At 48.1% G+C, this 18,424-nt stretch overlaps 1 protein-coding gene across 4 annotated transcripts; it reads left to right on the forward strand.

Annotated features, from left to right (window-relative positions):
- The first annotated feature begins 618 nt into the window (after positions 1 to 618).
- Positions 619 to 15,908, forward strand: NCR2 (natural cytotoxicity triggering receptor 2). 4 transcript variants are annotated; one of them, XM_004043989.4, is made up of 6 exons: positions 619 to 935; positions 1,094 to 1,435; positions 6,820 to 6,955; positions 7,026 to 7,175; positions 7,939 to 8,045; positions 15,697 to 15,908. In XM_004043989.4, exons 1-6 carry the CDS (start codon positions 884 to 886, stop codon positions 15,720 to 15,722), a joined length of 813 nt encoding a protein of 270 aa, XP_004044037.3. In that variant the 5' UTR covers positions 619 to 883; the 3' UTR covers positions 15,723 to 15,908. The 4 variants fall into 4 exon arrangements, with proteins under 4 accessions (XP_004044037.3, XP_063563333.1, XP_004044035.2 ...); XM_063707263.1 differs by having other exon boundaries at positions 7,062 to 7,175; XM_004043987.5 differs by lacking the exon at positions 7,939 to 8,045 and having other exon boundaries at positions 7,062 to 7,175.
- The last annotated feature ends 2,516 nt before the right edge of the window (positions 15,909 to 18,424 follow it).

An 18,424-nucleotide genomic window follows, 5' to 3' on the forward strand; every position in this document is an offset into this window, starting at 1 on the left:
TTTTAAAACTGAATCTTCAAAGTGCTGACATTAACTAAAGAAAAAGATGCTAGGGTCTTTCATCTGTTTATGTTTTAATTAAACAATATTTCTCCAGGGTCCTTAAGTGGCAGAGGTCCAGGATGCAGAGATGAGGCCAGGTCCTGGTTCCTGGGCTCCCTCTACCCCACCCCACTGATGCATCCCATGCTCCGTGTGCTCTTCCCACCCTCCCCTCCCTGACCTTTGCCAGGGACCCTCCCTAGCTTCCCTTGCTGGTTTTGAATCTCCACCTCCTCTCCCCTCTCCTTTCCTGCACCCACGAAACCTCCCAGAGTGGAAGCACATCACTGACCCACCACGGAGGCCTGGGCATGACGTCCCTGGCCATCCTGTGACCAGTGAGGCTTGGGGCTTGTGATCAGGGTTCCAAGTGCCCCTGAGCTTGTCATCCACCCTCAGCCTGACTTTCCCTGGAAAGGGCAGCAAAGCTAGGGCCCCGCAAAGAAGAGAGGCAGCGCATAGAGGGAGCAAGGGGGAAGCAGTCCATAACTCACCCACGGTTTCCTCCTGGCCTTTTCAGCTCCTCCCTCAGGGGTAGGTCATGGTGGGGAGGGGCAACTGGGCGCAGGGGAGAACAGGCATCTTCTACAGAGGCCTGGGAAGCTGTGTGCCAGACAGCGCCCGCCGAGCCCACCAGACCCAGACTCACCTGCAGCTGGAGATCCCCACTTCCCTGTGCCCACAGAATCTGCCCTTTGCAGTCTCCCATCTCCCCAACCCAGGCCTTAGCCTGTCTCATTTTTCTATCAGAGGTGCTGGAGGAGCAGCAGAATCAGGCCCAACTCCCAATTCCCTCTCCCCAGTCTTCTCCAGGTGTCCCCTCCCACAGGAAAAGGACCACATGGCCTGGAGAGCCCCACACCCACTGCTACTGCTGCTGCTGCTGTTCCCAGGTGAGGGGGAGGAGGAGCCCAGGGAGCAGAGGAGATGGGTGTGGTGGGGACTGTCAGGACAGCAGGGTCAGGGAGCAGGTGGCTCTGTGGCCAGAGGCCTGCTGTGAGGCAGGTTGTGCGCGTGGCCTTGACCTATGCATTACTTCATCATTCTCCAGGCTCTCAGGCACGATCCAAGGCTCAGTTACTTCAAAGTGTGGCAGGGCAGACGCTAACCGTGAGATGCCAGTACCCGCCCACGGGCAGGCTCTACGAGAAGAAAGGCTGGTGTAAGGAGGCTTCAGCACTTGTGTGCATCAGGTTAGTCACCAGCTCCAAGCCCAGGACGGTGGCTCGGACCTCTCGATTTGCAATCTGGGACGACCCTGATGCTGGCTTCTTCACTGTCACCATGACTGATCTGAGAGAGGAAGACTCAGGACATTACTGGTGTAGAATCTACCGCCCTTCTGACAACTCTGTCTCTAAGTCCGTCAGATTCTATCTGGTGGTATCTCCAGGTGAGCTCTTTCCCTAGGGTCCTCAGAGGGGTGCCCCTCACCCCCTTTTGGTGCCTCCATCACCCCCGGTTTCCTAATCATGGAAGCCACCCATGCCCACGCCCCAGTCTCCTGGGAAGGCTGTTGGGAACAGGTGCAGGGGGAACTCACATGTGCACAAGAGCAGCCATCTCACAGTCTCCATGACTCCCAAGCCTGCAGCCTGGGCCTCCTGAGAGATGCTGAAACAGACCCAGTGAGCATGCTGAGCAGTCAGCCTATATTACCCTGCTACAGGAGGGCAGGACCGCCCAGCATCTTTGGTACGTGGTAGGTGCCCAGGAAAGGTGCATCCACTGGCTGCCCCCACCATCTAGAGCCAGTGATATCTGGGTAGTCTAGATACCAAGATACTATGGGTATCCCTCATAGTCCAGATCGGGGAGTAAGAATGAGTGAAAAAACCTAAGAATGAGTGAAAAAAAATCAAAAGAAAAACAATATTTTGTGACATACAGGAAATTCAAATTTCAGTGCCTATAAGTAGAGTTATTTTTTGGAACACAGCCATGCCCACTCAATTACCTATTGTCTGTGGCCCTTTTCATGCTGTGACAGCAAAATTGAGCAGCTGTGACAGAGACCACATGGCTCATCCCTGACCCTTTACGGAAAGTGTGCCAACCTCCTGCTCAAAGCAGAGCTACCCACAGTTCCTGTGGAAGAGGACCTTTTAAAAAAAAATCTGCAATTCACATGAGTAATTTTTTTGTAAAATACAGTAAAAACAAATTACTAGAAAAATAAGAAAAAGATATACAAAGTACAAGCCCAACATTTATTAAATTTGACAAACATAAAATTACATTTTAATGAATACAATCAGAACAAATATCACATAGGGAAAAATTTATAAAAACTGTATACATTGTTCATTTGAAAGTGTGCCTAAAGGTGATTGATGTAGTGGCTTAACAGTATACCCATAACGTTTTGTCGTTCCTCAGTTAAAACTAAGTAGAAAGCTAGAAGGGAAATTGCAATTCTCCATATTAAATGCCAATATGCACCCTTCAGACAAACACCCTGTCTATCCGTAATTAAGGATTATAATGTGACAAATGAGCACTTTTCTTACTTGGTAACTTTCCTAATCTGAGAACTATTTATGACACCACATCGCTTAGGAGATAATGTATAAAGAAATTGTGTTGATTTTTTTAAAAATAATACTCATAGTAGAAGACCAGAAAACTGGTCTCACGGAGGTATAATGTCAGAAATAGAAGAAATTTTAAAGCAATTCTGACAAGCTCAACAGTTTTATGTTTAACTTTTACAAAAGGAAGCAAGCGATGCTGTAATTTCAAAATGCATCTTCAATCCTTTATCAGTAGCCAGTTCCAAAACTTTATCCTAAAAGTTATAGTTTAAATTATCTTTTGATGGGAAAATATGGATTCTAGATCTATGAATTTCCTCTGCATATATCTTCTTTTGACAAAAAATGAAATTCAAAACATGCTATCAAATTATTAATGTTTTCCCATGAGCACTTGTGAAGATATGCAATATCAATATTATCACTTATTTTGTTGATAAATGTTATTAAATTAAGAACATGTCATAACAATTCATAGAAATGGTTCTTCTGACTTTTATGTTTGCACTTAGACTTTATTTGCCATTGAAAAACATGTCGCTTTACTTCCTTGCATGGAAATATTAACTTCAGAACTACAGTATAAACAAGCCTGATGGTGCAATTCACATTTGTACTAAACTGGCTTCTTGTCTTAAAGTAACATTAGGAATTCTTTCTATAGATGAAACATGCTCAACAAAACTTTAAATTTGGCATGCAACAGTAGCTGTTTATGATCTGTTTCCATATTACCACATAATAAAGAGAATGATTTCAAATTTAATATATTCACCTTATAAAATTCACAATTCTGTCCATGTTGGTCAGCACAACGTTCAGTTAAGCTGCTTTTTTTTCATGGTAAAACTCTCTCAATGAAGGAAGCAGTGCATTAATTTAAAATCTAGCCCAAGACTTCTTAACCTGGATGACATTTTCCTGTCATTGCAACTGCAGCCATCAGAACATACTCTTACATAAAACTTAACCCCAAACCACATTTTGATAATATAACCTTCATAGTTTTATACAGTTCAGAGCTAGTTATGTTTGTGACAATTAAGCTAAAAGATACAGAATTCCTTCATATCATTGTGTTCAAGTTGCATATACTAAAAGAATAGCTATGCTAGCAATATTTGTACATTTTTTCAAATTGCCATGAAAAATACTTTGCTAGCTTTATTTGTTCTAGGAGATGGTCATCCATCTCGTTATCCAATTCTTGAATAAGTTGACCTAAGGCGTCAAGGGAAAATGATATCAAGCTCCCTTCTTTGCTATAAATTACCCAGTGTCGTAAAGCAAACGTTGTTCAGTAATGTTTTGGCAATTGTAGATGGATTGTTGATCTTTGCAATACAAAATGTTACTTTACAAGAAGCCACAAAGTCTAGAGCTTATATGTGAAATATGGATTCCTTTCAAGAGCTTTTCAATCCAATACTCTTTTTTCTCCTAAAAACAGTTTGTTGTGAACTTGTGTTTTTCCGTTTTATATGTATATGCCACTTTTTTTTTGTTTTGTTTTATTTCGTTTTGAGACGGAGTCTCGCTCTGTCTGGAGTGCAGTGGCACAATCTCGGCTCACTGCAACCTCCACCTCCAGGGTTCAAGCGATTCTCCTGCCTCAGCCTCCGGTGTAGCTGGGACTACAGGCGCCTGCCACCACACCCGGCTAATTTTTGTATTTTTAGTAGAGACGGGGTTTCACCGTATTGGTCAGCCTGGTCTTGAACTCCTGACCTCAGGTGATCTGCCTGACTCTGCCTCCCAAAGTGCTGGGATTACAGGCTTGAGCCACCATGCCCAGACTATGCCACTTGTTTTTGTTGTTGTTGTTGTTGTTGTTTTGAGACGGCGTCTCACTCAGTCACCCAGGCTGCAGTGCAGTGGTGCGATCTCGGCTCACTGCAAGCTCCGCCTCCTGGGTTCACGCCTTCTCCTGCCTCAGCCTCCCAAGTAGCTGGGACTACAGGCGCCCGCCACCATGCCCAGCTAATTTTTTTATATTTTTACTAGAGATGGGGTTTCACCATGTTAGCCAGGATGGTCTCGATCTCCTGACCTCGTGATCCGCCCGCCTCGGCCTCCGAAAGTGCTGGGATTACAGGCGTGAGCCACTGCACCTGGCCCAACTCAAGGTCTTCAACCTTAATCACATCTGCAAATTTCCCTTTGCCATGGAAGGCAATGTCCTCACAGGTACCTGGGATTAGGGAGTAGACATTTTGGGGTACCCATATTCTGCCTACCACAATGAGAGATTCTACTTTCAAACAAAACCAGCACAAACTCTTTGGAATAACTGCAGAAGGAAAAAATTTATTCAGAATCAGTTCTACCATCTTCATCTGGCTTACTGTCACTGCCACATTCAGGAAAGATGTTTTTTTTCAGTGACTTTTGTTTTGCTATCTGTTCATTAGAATGCTAATTAGGTAATCACTATTCTACTCTAAATTAGCTAATCATGTTACACTCTAAATTTTGTTTAAAAAAAGTTTGATTAAAAATGAAAATGATTGCAAAAATAATAAATCATAAAATTATACATCTTTTGAGATGTTTATACACTTTTGGGCTATAGCTAACAACTTTATTTATTTATTTATTTATTTATTTATTTATTTATTTATTTATTGTGAGGCAGAGTCTCGCTCTGTCACCCAGGCTGGAGTGCGGTGGCGCGATCTCGGCTCACTGCAACCTCCACCTCCCAGGTTCAACCTATTCTCATGCCTCAGCCTCCCGAGTAGCTGGGATTACAGGCGCCTGCTACCACGCCTGGCTAATTTTTTGTATTTTAGTAGAGACGTGGTCTCACCATGTTGGCCAGGCTGGTCTCAAACTCCTGACCTCAAGTGATCCACCTGCCTCGGCCTCCAAAAGTGCCGGGATTACAGGCGTGAGCCACCACGCCTGGCCGCTAACAACTAATTTTAAAGTATCACACACTGTAACATGGCTCTGGCGTAGGTTACTAGCACACAGCTCACTCCATATTCGACCCCCCATGCTAATTTGACAACACCCAAGCTGGTCTATATCCTGTTCAATGAGATGAGACGAGTTAACTAATCACGGGCTTGGATCTTGAGGCAGTATCAAATTGATATAAACGTTTTGAAACCCCTACTCCCAATTTTTATACTTCCCTTGTTGTGGAAGGGTTACAGACAATTTGTAGACCAGCACCAGGCCATAGATGACACATTCAATAGCACAGGTCTAGGATTTTACCAGAGTGTCCCAAACACCTCTCCCAGGCTGAGCACAGGGTTATCCTGGCCAGCATCCTAGACAGCCTCAGAGAGTGTCCTATGGGACAGGATCGTGTCCACAGGTCCATAGGCCTGTGACTCTCTCCAGGGAGGACCTTCCAGGGCAGTCTCTGGGATGAGGAATGACTCAGCCTCAGGCACCCTCTCCTCCAGGCCCCTCCCAGCCCTTTCCCCTTCTTTCCCCTTCTCCCCACCTCCTGGACTCCAGTTAGGTATGTAGACCTAGTCTGCTAGGTCGAGACACTGATAATCCCTACTTCCTCTCCCAGCCTTGGTTCCAACCCGACTTTCTTTTCCTTCGCCACCCCGCCACCCGCCAACAGCCAATGCCTTTTCGACCTCAACAGTCCCCATCACTTTTCCAGAGACAGCCATTCCCCACCTCCACCAAGGGCTCTAAGCACAGGTGGGTCTGGATCTTCCTGGGAAGGTGAACAGCAGGAGTGGTGCGCAGCCAGTTCACAGAGTCCCAGAGTCAAGAGGGGCTGTGAAAGGCATTCCCTAGGCTGCTGAGGCTTGGGGTCCAGGGCTGTGCAGCAGAACTGGGAGGGGCAGGGATCTGAAAACTACCCTTCAAATTCCCCACAAGAGGCTCCCTTCCCAAGTCCCAAGGGCATAAGAAAGAGAATGGAGGGCAGAGAGCCGGAGGGGCCCGAAGCATCATGGCCATGTCCACTCTTAGGAGGCTCGGATGGGTGCCCATCCAAAGACTCGAGTGCCTCCTGAGTCCTCTTCCAGTGCTCCTCCTAGACTCAAGGATACAACTGCAGGGGCCCAGTAGAGCCCAGGCCACAGGTGTGTCTAATTCTGAGCCAGAGGACTTCACAGTTCAGTCCTCACCCCTCAAATCAGTTTTCTTCTCTGGGCTCATGGGCTCTGTTCCCAGTCTGATCCAACTCCCCCATCCAGCTCTCCTGCCGGCAGGCACAAGTGAGGTCTGCCACTCACTAACCACAGCTCTTTCTCCTCCCTGGCAGCCTCTGCCTCCACACAGACCTCCTGGATTCCCCGCGACCTGGTCTCTTCACAGACCCAGACCCAGAGCTGTATGCCTCCCACTGGAGGACCCAGACAAGCCCCTGAGTCTCCATCTACCATCACTGTCCCTTCACAGTGAGTTTTGGGGTGCCCGTAGCCACACAGGCCTGGGCGGGGGCTGGCAGATGGAGACTTGCCTCCCCAGCCCGTCCTCTCCCCTTCCTGTCCCTCTGCCTTCCAGGCCACAGAACTCCACGCTCCGCCCTGGCCCTGCAGCCCCCAGTGCCCTGGTGCCTGTGCTCTGTGGACTCCTCGTAGCCAAGAGCCTGGTGCTGTCAGCCCTGCTCGTCTGGTGGTGAGTGTGGTGTGGGTTGGACTCGGGGAAAATGGAACAGGGAACAGCTTCTGCCCAGGATAGAGGGTCAGAGGGGAATCGGCCAGAGAACAGAGGTGGAAATTATAATCGGCAGAGCTCTCCAAATTAAAGCCCTCATGGAGTCCATCCATCTGACATGTCACACAGGCTCACCTTTGTCCTTCAGCTGCAAACTTGCAGGAATCTCATCCATGTTTCTCTGTCTCTGTGTTTTCTCCTCTCTCTCTCTCCCTCTCTCTCTCTCTTTCTTCCCCCTGCTCCCTTTTCCTCCCTTTCCCTCTCCATTCCTCCCCCTCCCTCTTTCCCATTCCACCCCCTTCCTCTCTCCCTGTCTCTCTGCCCCTCCCTCCTCTCCTCTTCTTCCCTCTACCTTTCTCCTTCCCTCTCCCGTGTCCTTCCACTCCCCCATCCCTCCATCAGAAACACAGACCTACACAGCTGGAAAGTCCCTCCCACTACCTGCCCTTCCAGGCAAGCCCAAGTCCAGGGACTCCCTAAAGCTACCATCCCAGGACTCCGCCTCATTCTAGTCCTGAGGGAGAGAGGGTAGATACAGGAGGGAAACAGCCCCCAGGTAGAAGGTGACACATGGGAAAAACCATAGGTGGGGCTGAGTGAAAGGTGCAGGGACAACTCAGTCAGGCCAGGAGCCGGCTTGCTGGAGGAGGGGCAGGCTTGGGGAGAGGGACAGGGTGTGAGAACGGATTCAAGTCACTTCATGTATTTCTCCCCTCATCTCAAGGGTTTTAAGGAATCGGCACATGCAGCATCAAGGGAGGTCTCTGCTGCACCCAGCTCAGCCCAGGCCCCAGGCCCATAGACGCTTCCCACTGAGCCACAGGGCCCCAGGTGGGCGGCCAGCCTCCAACAAGGCTGGGCTCCCAGGAGCTCCTCCCTGACTTCTGACCTCTGCTGTTATCCACAAAGAAAAGGCCAGGACTTGATCCAAGGCCTTTGGCCACGCCCTCCCTGCAGAGCTGCAGAACCCAGGCCCTCTACTTGCTCACCCTCAGTTTACACTGCGGCCAGCACCCCGTTGTGGGAGCAAAGCCCAGCGCCTGCAGCATCTTTCTACCAAACCTGAGTCACTGATGACAATCCCTCTTCCCTGCCTCCTCCTCCTATCTATAGCCCCTGATAAAAGAAAAACTTGAGGCCTGGAACACTGGTGGCTGACACCTGTAATACCACCACTGTGGGAGGCCAAGGCTAAAGGAGTTCCCAGTTGCAGTGAGCCACGATCATGCCACTGCACTCCAGCCTGAGCCACGGAGTGAGACCTTGTCTCTAAAACAGAAAAGAAGAAAAGAAACACTTTAGACAAAATCAATTTAACAGAGTTTATTTGAGCAAAGAACAATTTGCAAATTGGGCAGCCCTCAGAACCAGAAGAGGTTTAGAGAACTCTGCTCTGCAACCTGGGCAGTTGTAGACACAGAAAAAGACTGAAGAAAGCGGAAACAAGGAACAAAAAGAAATTGGTCATTTCAAAGTTACCTTCTTGGTAAAAGGTTAAAGCAGAGGGGACTTCCCTACCATACCGGCTAAAACTGACCTGTTCAGGGATTTGGCTGTTACATCTCTCTCCTAATTTCTCGGAAGGTGAGATAAACAACTTGGTTTTGGCTTGGTGGTGTGGAACCTTAGCACCAGTGACCCCATTTTGGTTTGGGCTGTTGGGCCTAGTGCAGGAGCTCAGTTTAAACCAATGGCCTCTTATTACTCTTATTTAACACCCCAAATCCAGACGCCTGGGTCACCCCAACGTTTCCCTCTCCCTCTCCCCTTGCTCAGCCACACTCTGCCAAGGCCTCTCCTATTGTGCCTCCTCCCCCTTTCCAAGCCCCTTCACCTCACACTGGCACTCGGACCACTGTGTCAGCCACCTAACGGGGGGTCCTGTCTTCAGTCCCCGCCTCCTAGATTGTTCCCCTGATATGTCCCTTCCCAACAATACCTCTGTGCATTTCTTCCACCCAGGAATTGAAGTCCAGTGTCGTTACTGGGGTCCCAATAATGCTTTGCCTAGATCAGCCACCCCTGCAGCACAGCTCCCCGCTGTGCTGTCCTTACCACCACCAACATGGCTGCAGCCTCCACAAGGAAGGGAACCTTTCTTTTTTCCTGCACAAGCTGGTCAAGAGGCGCCTCAACTCGCCACATTCAAGATCACTCCGTGCCTTGCCCCAGGCCTGTCACCCCCACAGTGCTGTTCTCTCTTTCTGACACTTACAATCCCGATGTTGGACCTACCGGACGGAGCCTGACGTGATTATCTTTTCTCTCCTGTTTGTCATCTATTTTTCTTTATTCCTACTTTCTGAGAAAGTTCCCCAAGGTTACATTCTATTCAAATGTTTTCAATGTACACGATCACATTTTTCATTTCTAAACGGTCCATTTGTTCTCCGAATGTTCCTTTTTATAGCACAGCATGTTTTATTTTGGCAAGCCACATTTTCTCTGGAAATATTAAAGTTTTAACTTTTGAACTTTTCCGAAGCTTTCCATATTTTCTATGTCCTCCAAGTGCCCATCATATCTTTTATTTTCTCCTTTCATTGACCTCTGTCTTTCTTCAGAGCTTTCTGGAAACCTTTGCCGCTTCTCGGCCACCCACTCGCTTAGAAGCCCCATGCGGGCTGCGGGGTGCTGTGGGCTCCAGGCAGACTGGGCGGGAGCATGGCTCCATTTTTTCTCTTTCACAGCTCTGTTTCTCTAGAAAGGACTCTTAGCTGTCCTTCCTGGGAGTGTAAGTCTAGACCCAGGGTTCTAGGCACCAACTGGAGCACAGCAAAGGGGTCTCGCTGCCCAATGTCTGTTCCCACCCAGGCCCCCACTGCACACTCTCTCTCTGTGGCGCCCTGTGCCCTGAGCAGAGCATCTCTGTGTCACCCTCATCAGAGACTTACCTCAAGCTCTCTGCAGCTGTTGAGAGAGAGGAAAGACAGAGGATGTGGGCAGCTAACCTACTCTCAGTCTCACGGAAGCCAGAGAATCTAGGAGTCTAAGTGATTCTTAAAGCTCCAACCTGTTCTCTGGTTTCCAGCACTCACTTCAACCCTGCCTTAAGAGATACCTGCACCTCCCATTTCTCCAACTTTCTGGGGTTCCAAGGTAAAAATGACTTCCCTCTTATTCCCCCACTCCCACCAGCTCTCTCTGATCTGTGAAGTCATCTGATTTTACCCACCTTCAAAACATGTATGGAGCTCTCTGTTTATCCTTGAGGATGGGTTTATGCCATTTTTATCCAGTTATTGCTGCTTTCACCTTCTTGGCAAGAGTGAGGAGGGACCCCAGATTTTCCATCAAAACACCCCTCCCCAGCACCCGCCACCAAGGGCAGGAGCAAGTGAGATCCCAGGTCTCCACTTGCTCCTGTAAAGACTCCTGGCCCCCTCCCCTTCCCCCAAGGTCAGCACTCAGACTCCAGTACAGCCTCTTGGTGCCTTATTATATCCCTGTTCACTCTAGTTGCCATAAGATGCCCAGGATGCCCTGGTCCTCCCTCATCACCCAGAATCCCAACTCAGTAAGACCTTGTAAATCCATTACATTAGCCCCAATTCCCACTCATCCCAAATCCCGTAACCTTTCCACCCTGCACCTGAAGTGCGCAGTCATCAGCACAAGCTCCTGTATGCTCAGCTTCTCTGAACGTCACCACGGTACTCTCCCTGACATCTGCCTGTTCTCCGAGGACACTGCTTTCTCCGCAGTTCTCTTGCGGGGGGAGGGAGGCGGTTTGTTCTCCTTTGCCTCATGCTCCTGAGCCCGAGGGTGGGGTCAGTGTCCTCTGTGCCCCTCACAGCCCCTTCCTATCTTCCGATCCTCCCTAAAGCACTCCACAAGTAGCTTTCTGCCATTAGGCTGTATCACTGTGGGTGACCACCCATCATCGCTGCAGATTCTGTACAATCTGGGGCACGGCTCTTTATTCCTCGTGAGTCTCAACCCCAGGCTCAACATCACTCTGACTGCTCCCGCCATAATTCTTTGTGATCTTGGGCCCACGTAGACAAGATCTACATGAATGATTCTTCCAAATCTCTGGCATCTCAGTTCCTTGGCCTCCTATCCCCAATGGTCTCATCCTCTTCCCTATCTCAGCCACCCTTGCAGATGGTCAGTAAGCGCCAGTAGCCCCCCTCTTAATCTCATTCCCACCACCCCCTACCTCAATCCTGCTAACCTGATCCCAGTATTGCTTCAACACCACAGGGACCCATGATCCATTGATCCCGCCACCCGCCCCTTTCCACCATCTCACCTATGCTTTCCTTTCCCTTAGATTCCATGATCCAACCTCAAATCAGTCTTTGGCACACAGCCTCCCCTTCTGTGCTCCTCTCCCCTATTATTGAACTCCTCTGGGAAAACTGTAACCCTGGTTGAACCTAGCTTCCTGCTTACTCTGTGCCTGTGTCCAGCCAAGATGAATGTGGCTGTGGCTGACAAAATACAATCTATCATCCCGAAATGTCTCACTGTCAGCACGTGACCTTGAGAGTGGAGTGGCTCTGCTCCATTCTAGACCCACATCATTCCCTGTCCTCCCTCTCCACATGCTCAGCTGGTGTGCCCACATCCCAACTCACTGAAAACAGAGAGAAAGAGGGGGAAAGAGAGAAAGAGAGGGAGGGAGGGAGGGAGGGAGGGACAGAATGAGAGGAAGAGAAAAAGAGGAGGGAAGGAAGGAAAGAAGGAAAAGGGAGGGAGGGAAGGAAGGAGAAAAAAGAAAGTCCACTTGATCCCACCACACCTACCAATCATCTGCCTCTCTTCTTCCTCTCACTCTCCCTACTCTTATCTCAAGCCAATCACTTTCCTTCAGCTCCAAATACCATCTTCTCTTGTCTACACAAGAATATTCCAGCCAAGCATGGAGGTGCGTACTTGTGGTCCCAGCTACTCGGGAGGCTGAGGCAGGAGGATTGCTTGAGCCTGAGAGGTGGAGGCTGCAGTGAACTATGATCACGCCACTGCACTCCAGCCTAGGTGATAGAGCAAGACCCTGTCTAAAATAAAAAAAGGAATATTCATCCAGGAGCCACCCCTCTCTCCTGCATCATCTTCCCTGGTTGTATGTCATGACCATCAGAATCTAAATGGGCTCTAATATATTAAACCCTCCCCACCTACAGCCCTCCAGCTACTGCTCCATTATCTTATTGTCCTCTGCAGCAAGGGCCCATGAAAGGACTGGCTGCACCATCAGCCTCCAAGATTCTCTTTTCTTCTCTCTTGAAGCCACTCCAGTCAGGCCTTTGACTATGCCACTCCTTGAAACACCTCCAGTGAGTTCTGCACTGTGAAATCCAGCAGCCAATGCTGAAATCTCCTCACCCTGGGAAGAGGAGCACCCTAGGCATGGCCTCCCACTTCTGCCTTCTTGAGATGCTTTCTTCCGGGGCTTCCAGGAAAAAAGAACTCTTGTGACTTTCTCCCGACTCATTTGATGTTGCATAATAAATTAGCCCCAAAACGTAGTAGCTTAAAACAACAAATGATACATATTCATTAGGTCACAGGTTTTTTCGGGGGATGGGGGTGTGATTGGAAATTTGGGAACAACTTAGCTGGGTGTTCCTGGCTCAGAACCTCTCTGGTGTCACAGTCAGGATGTCAGCAAGAAGTGCGGTGGTAGGGAGGCTTGATGGAGGGCCGTGCCCAAGACGGTGCATCCTCCCGTGGTTGCTCACACAGGCCTCAGTTCTTTGCCATGTGAGCCTTTCTTCACGGCAAGGGAACTAACTTCCCAAGTGTGACTGATCCAAGAGAGGGTGCGGAAGGAGGAAGTCATAGTGCCATTAATAACCTAGTCTCTGAAATCACAAACCATTGCTTCTGCCATATTCTACTCACTGGAAGCCAGTCATTGGGTCCAGCCCAATGAGATTCGCCTCCAACCCTTGAAGGAAGGTATATTAAAGAATTCGTGCCTGTATTTTAAAACCACCACAGTACTTGCTCTGGCCACAAATTATTTACATTCCTCCCACATGCAAAAATACACTCAGTCCCACCAAAGGTCTCCCAAAATCTCATCCCATTATGGCGTCAGGATGAGGTCCAGGAACTCATCATTTAAACCAGGTCCAGGTGTGGAGGAAATTCCTCAGGTGTAATTCCTCAAATACAATTCTCAGTATGAAGACCTGTGAGCTAGAGACAAGTTATCTGCCACACACACGACCCCAATGTCCAATGCAGTACAGTCATAGGAAAACCACTACAGATATTTTTGTTCAAAAGAGGTGGAAGAGGGAGGCAAAAAAAAAAAAAAAAAAAAAGTCACTGGTCCTTAGAAAATCAGAACTTTAGCTGGGCAAATGTTGGAAATTCCTTGATTCAGACACTGCTCAACTCCTACCTAGAAATAATTCTCAGTGGTCGTGGCTCCTTCCTCTGTGCTCGAGTATGTCTTCTGAGCCACCCTTCTCTTTCCATGAAAGGCAGCCCATATTTACAGCTTCATAACTTCCTCAGGCTGCTTCCTGCCAGTTTAATTTGGGGGATACAAAGTGAGATCCCAGATTTTATGCTATTTCTGTTCCTTTCAGTCCAATCTGGCAGTGTTTTGTGACTGTCATTCTCTTAAAAAAATGTGGATCTCCTGTAAAACTTATTGTGACTCACTCCATTAGACAAAGACCATACCCACAAATTTCTCCAAGAGAAGATCTCTTCCACACCATGTGCTTCTGCCGAGAAAGTGAGGATAATGTCTTTATACTTCTTAGAAGCTCTAATGTTCGACTGAAAAATCTACGAAGCACGCACCCTTAAATTCATGAAAGGGCCTTTTGCCTGAGACACTATGTGAAATAATAATAATTATATATTACTGAAATCATTATAATTTTATATAAATCATTATACTTTTATTTTAATATATTTTATAAATTTTTTATATTTTTATATTTTATATTTTATTTATATATTTTATATTAATTTTTATTAATAATTTTAAATTATTATAATTTTATATATTATGCATATATTATTATGTATATAATTTTCATGTATCTATATATATGTATATTTCTTTGACCCTAGTTCCTGACACAGAGCTCCTAAGACCCTTATAAATGGGAGTGCTAAGATAATCTTTTGTTCTCATATTTGGTCTTTGACCTCTGCTCCTGACACAGAGCTCCTAAGACCTTTCTAATCTCCTGAGTGATAGGAGTGTCTAACACAGAGGTCCTACCTCCCTTGGAATTTCCTGGCATCTTTTCCTCTAAAGAGGTGACTCTTAGTGTGCTCTTGGATGGGGGCTGGGCACCAGAAGGATCAATCCATGATTGAAAGCTTGGAACTTTCACCCCACCTCCCATACCCCAGGGAGGGGAGGGGGCTGAAGACTGCATTAATCATCAATCAAGCTGACATGATGAAGTCTCTGTAAAAATCACAAAAGTAAGGTTCAGGAGCTTCTGAGTTGGTGAACACATTCATGTGCTGGGAGGTGTGGTGCACCCCAGCTCCACGGAGACCAGAAGCTCCTGCCCTCAAGCCCTCCCATACCTGAAAACAATTTGGTTTTTCCTACTAAACACACTACCTTTCTGAGGTCTTAACAAAGGATTTTACAGCATAGCCTTGGTTTCATCTTTAGACCACATATTCCTGAACGTGCCCTGGATTTGATTTTAGCATCATTTACTGTCTGGAGGCTGAGAATTTTTTAAGTCATCAAGTCCCAGCTCCCTCATGTTGAATAATCCTGCCTAGAGTTTACCTCTCACCTCTCTCATTTCACAATGAGCCACAAGAAGAAACCAGGTAGCACTTTCAAGACTTTGCCTGGAAATCCTAGCTGTACAACCCAGCTCATGAGGGACATTTTCTACTTTCCACATTACTGCAGATGACAGTGTTGCTAAACTTTCTGCCATTGTGTAACAAAGAACCCCCTTCCTTTTTACCAATTAAATGATGCTGGAAAAGTTTCTTAAGGTCTCTACCCCCAGTCTTCTTATTGGTAAAAACAGAACTGATAACACACATATTACCAAGCTATTTGGATTTCTAAGTAGGGTGATGTATTCAAAAAGCACCAGACAAAAGGAGAACACCCAACAAAGGCTGAGTTTTAGAGGGAGTGAGGTGTAGAAGAAAGCAGACTCAACTGTGACACAGCAGAGACCATCTGTCTTTCCAGAGCTTACTGCAGCTGGAAAGACAGATAATAGTGTGTGGGCAGAGGGTGAACTTGGAGACCTGAAGGAAACAGGCCCCTCTTCTTGGTGGACAGTAGAGGAAAATAAAGGAAAAAATCAGGGTGAGGAAACTGACCAAGCTGGGCTCAAAATCCATGCATGCCCACTGACACCTTTCTGGCAGCAGTGGCCAGGAGCAGACTTCATCCTTGTGAGGCGGGTATGGCAACCAACCCTGCGAGTAGTGGGATGGGGAAGGGGTTGCCTCTGCACCTATGTGCAATTCTGTGGCAGTCTCTGACCACCTTCCTGGTTTCCTGTTCTGATTGCAGGGGGGACATATGGTGGAAAACCGTGATGGAGCTCAGGAGCCTGTATACCAAAAAAGCCACCTGCCACCTTCAACAGGTCACGGACCTTCCCTGGACCTCAGTTTCCTCAACTGTAGAGAGAGAAATATTATATCACACTGTTGCAAGGACTACGATAAGCGATGATGATGATGAACACACTTTGTGAATAATAAAATTATCTGAATGTTTTATTCCTGTTGTTTCCTAAGTTTCTTCAAACTCTGTCTGCATCCGCACATTTGATCTCTAGGGGACCAGCTTCTCTAGTTTGCCCTCTTTCATCCATCATAACCCTTTCTCATCTTCAGTTCACCTGATGTCCCCTGTATGTCTGGGAGCTGCCTTAGATGCTGTTATAATCAGGGAAGGGCACTGTACACAAGCCCAGTGAGTAGAAAGGCTGTGGGCGAGCAAGGCTTGGAAACAAGACCTGGGTTTGTTTCCTCAGCTCAGCCCTGTATGAACTTGGACAGATAGGTCACTGCCCCTCTCTGAACGTCCGTTTCTTTCTCTAGAAAATGAAGGGGGTGGAGATGAGTTCTGAAACCCCTTCCCCATGAGGATAAGTCAATAAGCATGAACTCAACACCTGCCCTTGCCCAGCTCAGGGACCAAGCACCACAGGACACAAACAAAAGGAGCCAGCCTGGGAACACAGTTGTGAGTCCATAGGTGGTGGGGCCCCTGTGCAAGATTCCAGCACAGGCTGAGGGAAGGGGACAGTGGAGGGGGAGCAAAGCTGAAAAGATGTGGCTGGAGAGGGATTGAAAAGCAGGACACTAGTGGGTACCAGACAGTGGGGGAAGGAGCCCAACAAGGATGAGGAACTTTGCTGTGAAGTCATGTTAGTCAGGATGCCATGACCTTCCATGAGCCCGAAAGAGGGCACACAGTCCCAGGAAGGAGGCGAAACCCTGCCCCATCTCTACTCACCCCTAAGGTTCTGGGAGTGTCCTGGTATCCAGGGACAATTTAGGCTCCCAGGGTCTGCGGTCTTTTTCTTGGAAACCCCAGTCTCCGGCTTCCTCTTTCCAGTTTTCGCCTTCCTTCCTGGGCTCCTCTGGGGACCAGGCTCCATACCCTGCCAAGGGCTAGAAAGTCTGGGGACAGCCGGCCGGGCGCGGTGGCTCATGCCTCTAATCCCAGCAATTTGGGAGGCCGAGGCGGGCAGATCACCCGAGGTCGGGCGTTCGAGACCAGCCTGACCAACATGGAGAAACCCTGTCTCTACTAAAAATGCAAAATTAGCCGGGGGTGGTGGCACATGCCTGTAATCCCAGCTACTAGGGAGGCTGAGGCAGCAGAATCGCTTGAACCTGGGAGGTGGAGGTTGCAGTGAGCCGAGATCGCGCCATTGCACTCCAGCCTGGGAAACAAGAGAGAAACTCGTCTCAAAAAAAGAAAAAAGAAAGTCTGGCGACAGCCAAGGTTTCAGACAGACCAGAGTTTCTGCTTATGGTGGAAGTGCTGAACTCGTTGGGTCTAAATGTGAATATGGACTGAGTAGTCGAGTCTATTAAGAAACTATTTTTAATTGCATTGGCTGTGATCATATTAATTTGCTAAGCAGCAAGAGCTCTTGTTTTAGAAATGTATGATAAATTATTTAAGGGTGGAATGTCAGGATATCTGCAATTTATTTAAAAAATACTTCCACATGAAAAAAAAATACCGTGAGTTAAAAATACAGAAGTGGAGTGGAGCACCTGGCCCCTGAGCTCTGATGATGACAGGGCCTGCTATAGGCCCATCCTGTTCCTCCATGGAAATTAGACAAATGACCCATCTTGCAGAGAGATCACAAAAAGGCACACACACCCCCACCCCCAGCCCCGGGCCTACTGATTACAAAAATGCACCCTAGCCAATACCTGGTAGAATTCCAACCCTGCTGGCCCAAACACCCAGGGACTTCCTGTGGTTATGGGATAACAGCCAACACAGCCACCGTCGAAGCAGAGTCCACAGTCTCAGCAAGGTGCTCAAATCTTGGTGCAGCCCCGAACTTGATATTGGTCAGCAGATCTCCACAACAGCTGCACATAGAGTTGCACACACCACACCAGCTTTCCTGGTGTTTTTCTCTTTTCTTTGTACATTATATGTAAACATCATTTTTCCAATTCTAAGAATCCCGACATTCAGTAAAGGGAAATATGTTAGATTCTTGTATCTACTATTTTTTCCCCAACCAACCTTTCTCAAGCATTAGTAGGTAAGAGAGCAGGAGCAAGTGGTCCAGCCATGCTTCCAGGGCTGAGGCTTTCCTCTCTCCTCCTCCTGACTCCCCTCCTCCTGAACAAATCCTATTCCCTCCCAGCACCCTCTCTGAGGATTCCTTAGTCACCACCCCAAGAGCTCAAGGAGAAGCGGCTTGGTTGGGAGGACCCTCTCCTCTGCCTCTTGCTGCTAATGGCACCTGCACCTAGTTTGCAGGTGTCCTCAGCTTCAGATGGGGGACTGGGGAGGAGGACAAGAAAGAAGGCTGGAGAGGGAAGTGGGGCAGGAAGAAGTGACCTTGCAGCCAGAGGACCAGCAGGAGGCTGATCCCAGGGGTGGGTACACATGTGGCCGTTTCCCCTTCCCCAGCCCTCCAGGGCTCCCAGATCTGATGCTCCTGAGGAGAAAAATCTGAGCCTGAGGAACTGAGGGAAGGGAACAGGAAGGGCCTCTGTGGGGAAGGGAGAGCATCTCAGCCAATCACCGT

Source organism: Gorilla gorilla, chromosome 5 (assembly GCF_029281585.2).
Source record: "Gorilla gorilla gorilla isolate KB3781 chromosome 5, NHGRI_mGorGor1-v2.1_pri, whole genome shotgun sequence".
NCBI classification, from domain to species: Eukaryota; Metazoa; Chordata; class Mammalia; order Primates; family Hominidae; genus Gorilla; species Gorilla gorilla.

Excerpts from the sequence above, each read along its gene's own strand:
- NCR2 (XM_004043987.5), top strand. The coding sequence starts at position 884 with ATGGCCTGGAGAGCCCCACACCCACTGCTACTGCTGCTGCTGCTGTTC. Across the intron at positions 1,436-6,819 it reads CTATCTGGTGGTATCTCCAG|CCTCTGCCTCCACACAGACC; the intron begins GTGAGCTCTTTC and ends CCTCCCTGGCAG. Across the intron at positions 6,956-7,061 it reads ACCATCACTGTCCCTTCACA|GCCACAGAACTCCACGCTCC; the intron begins GTGAGTTTTGGG and ends TCTGCCTTCCAG.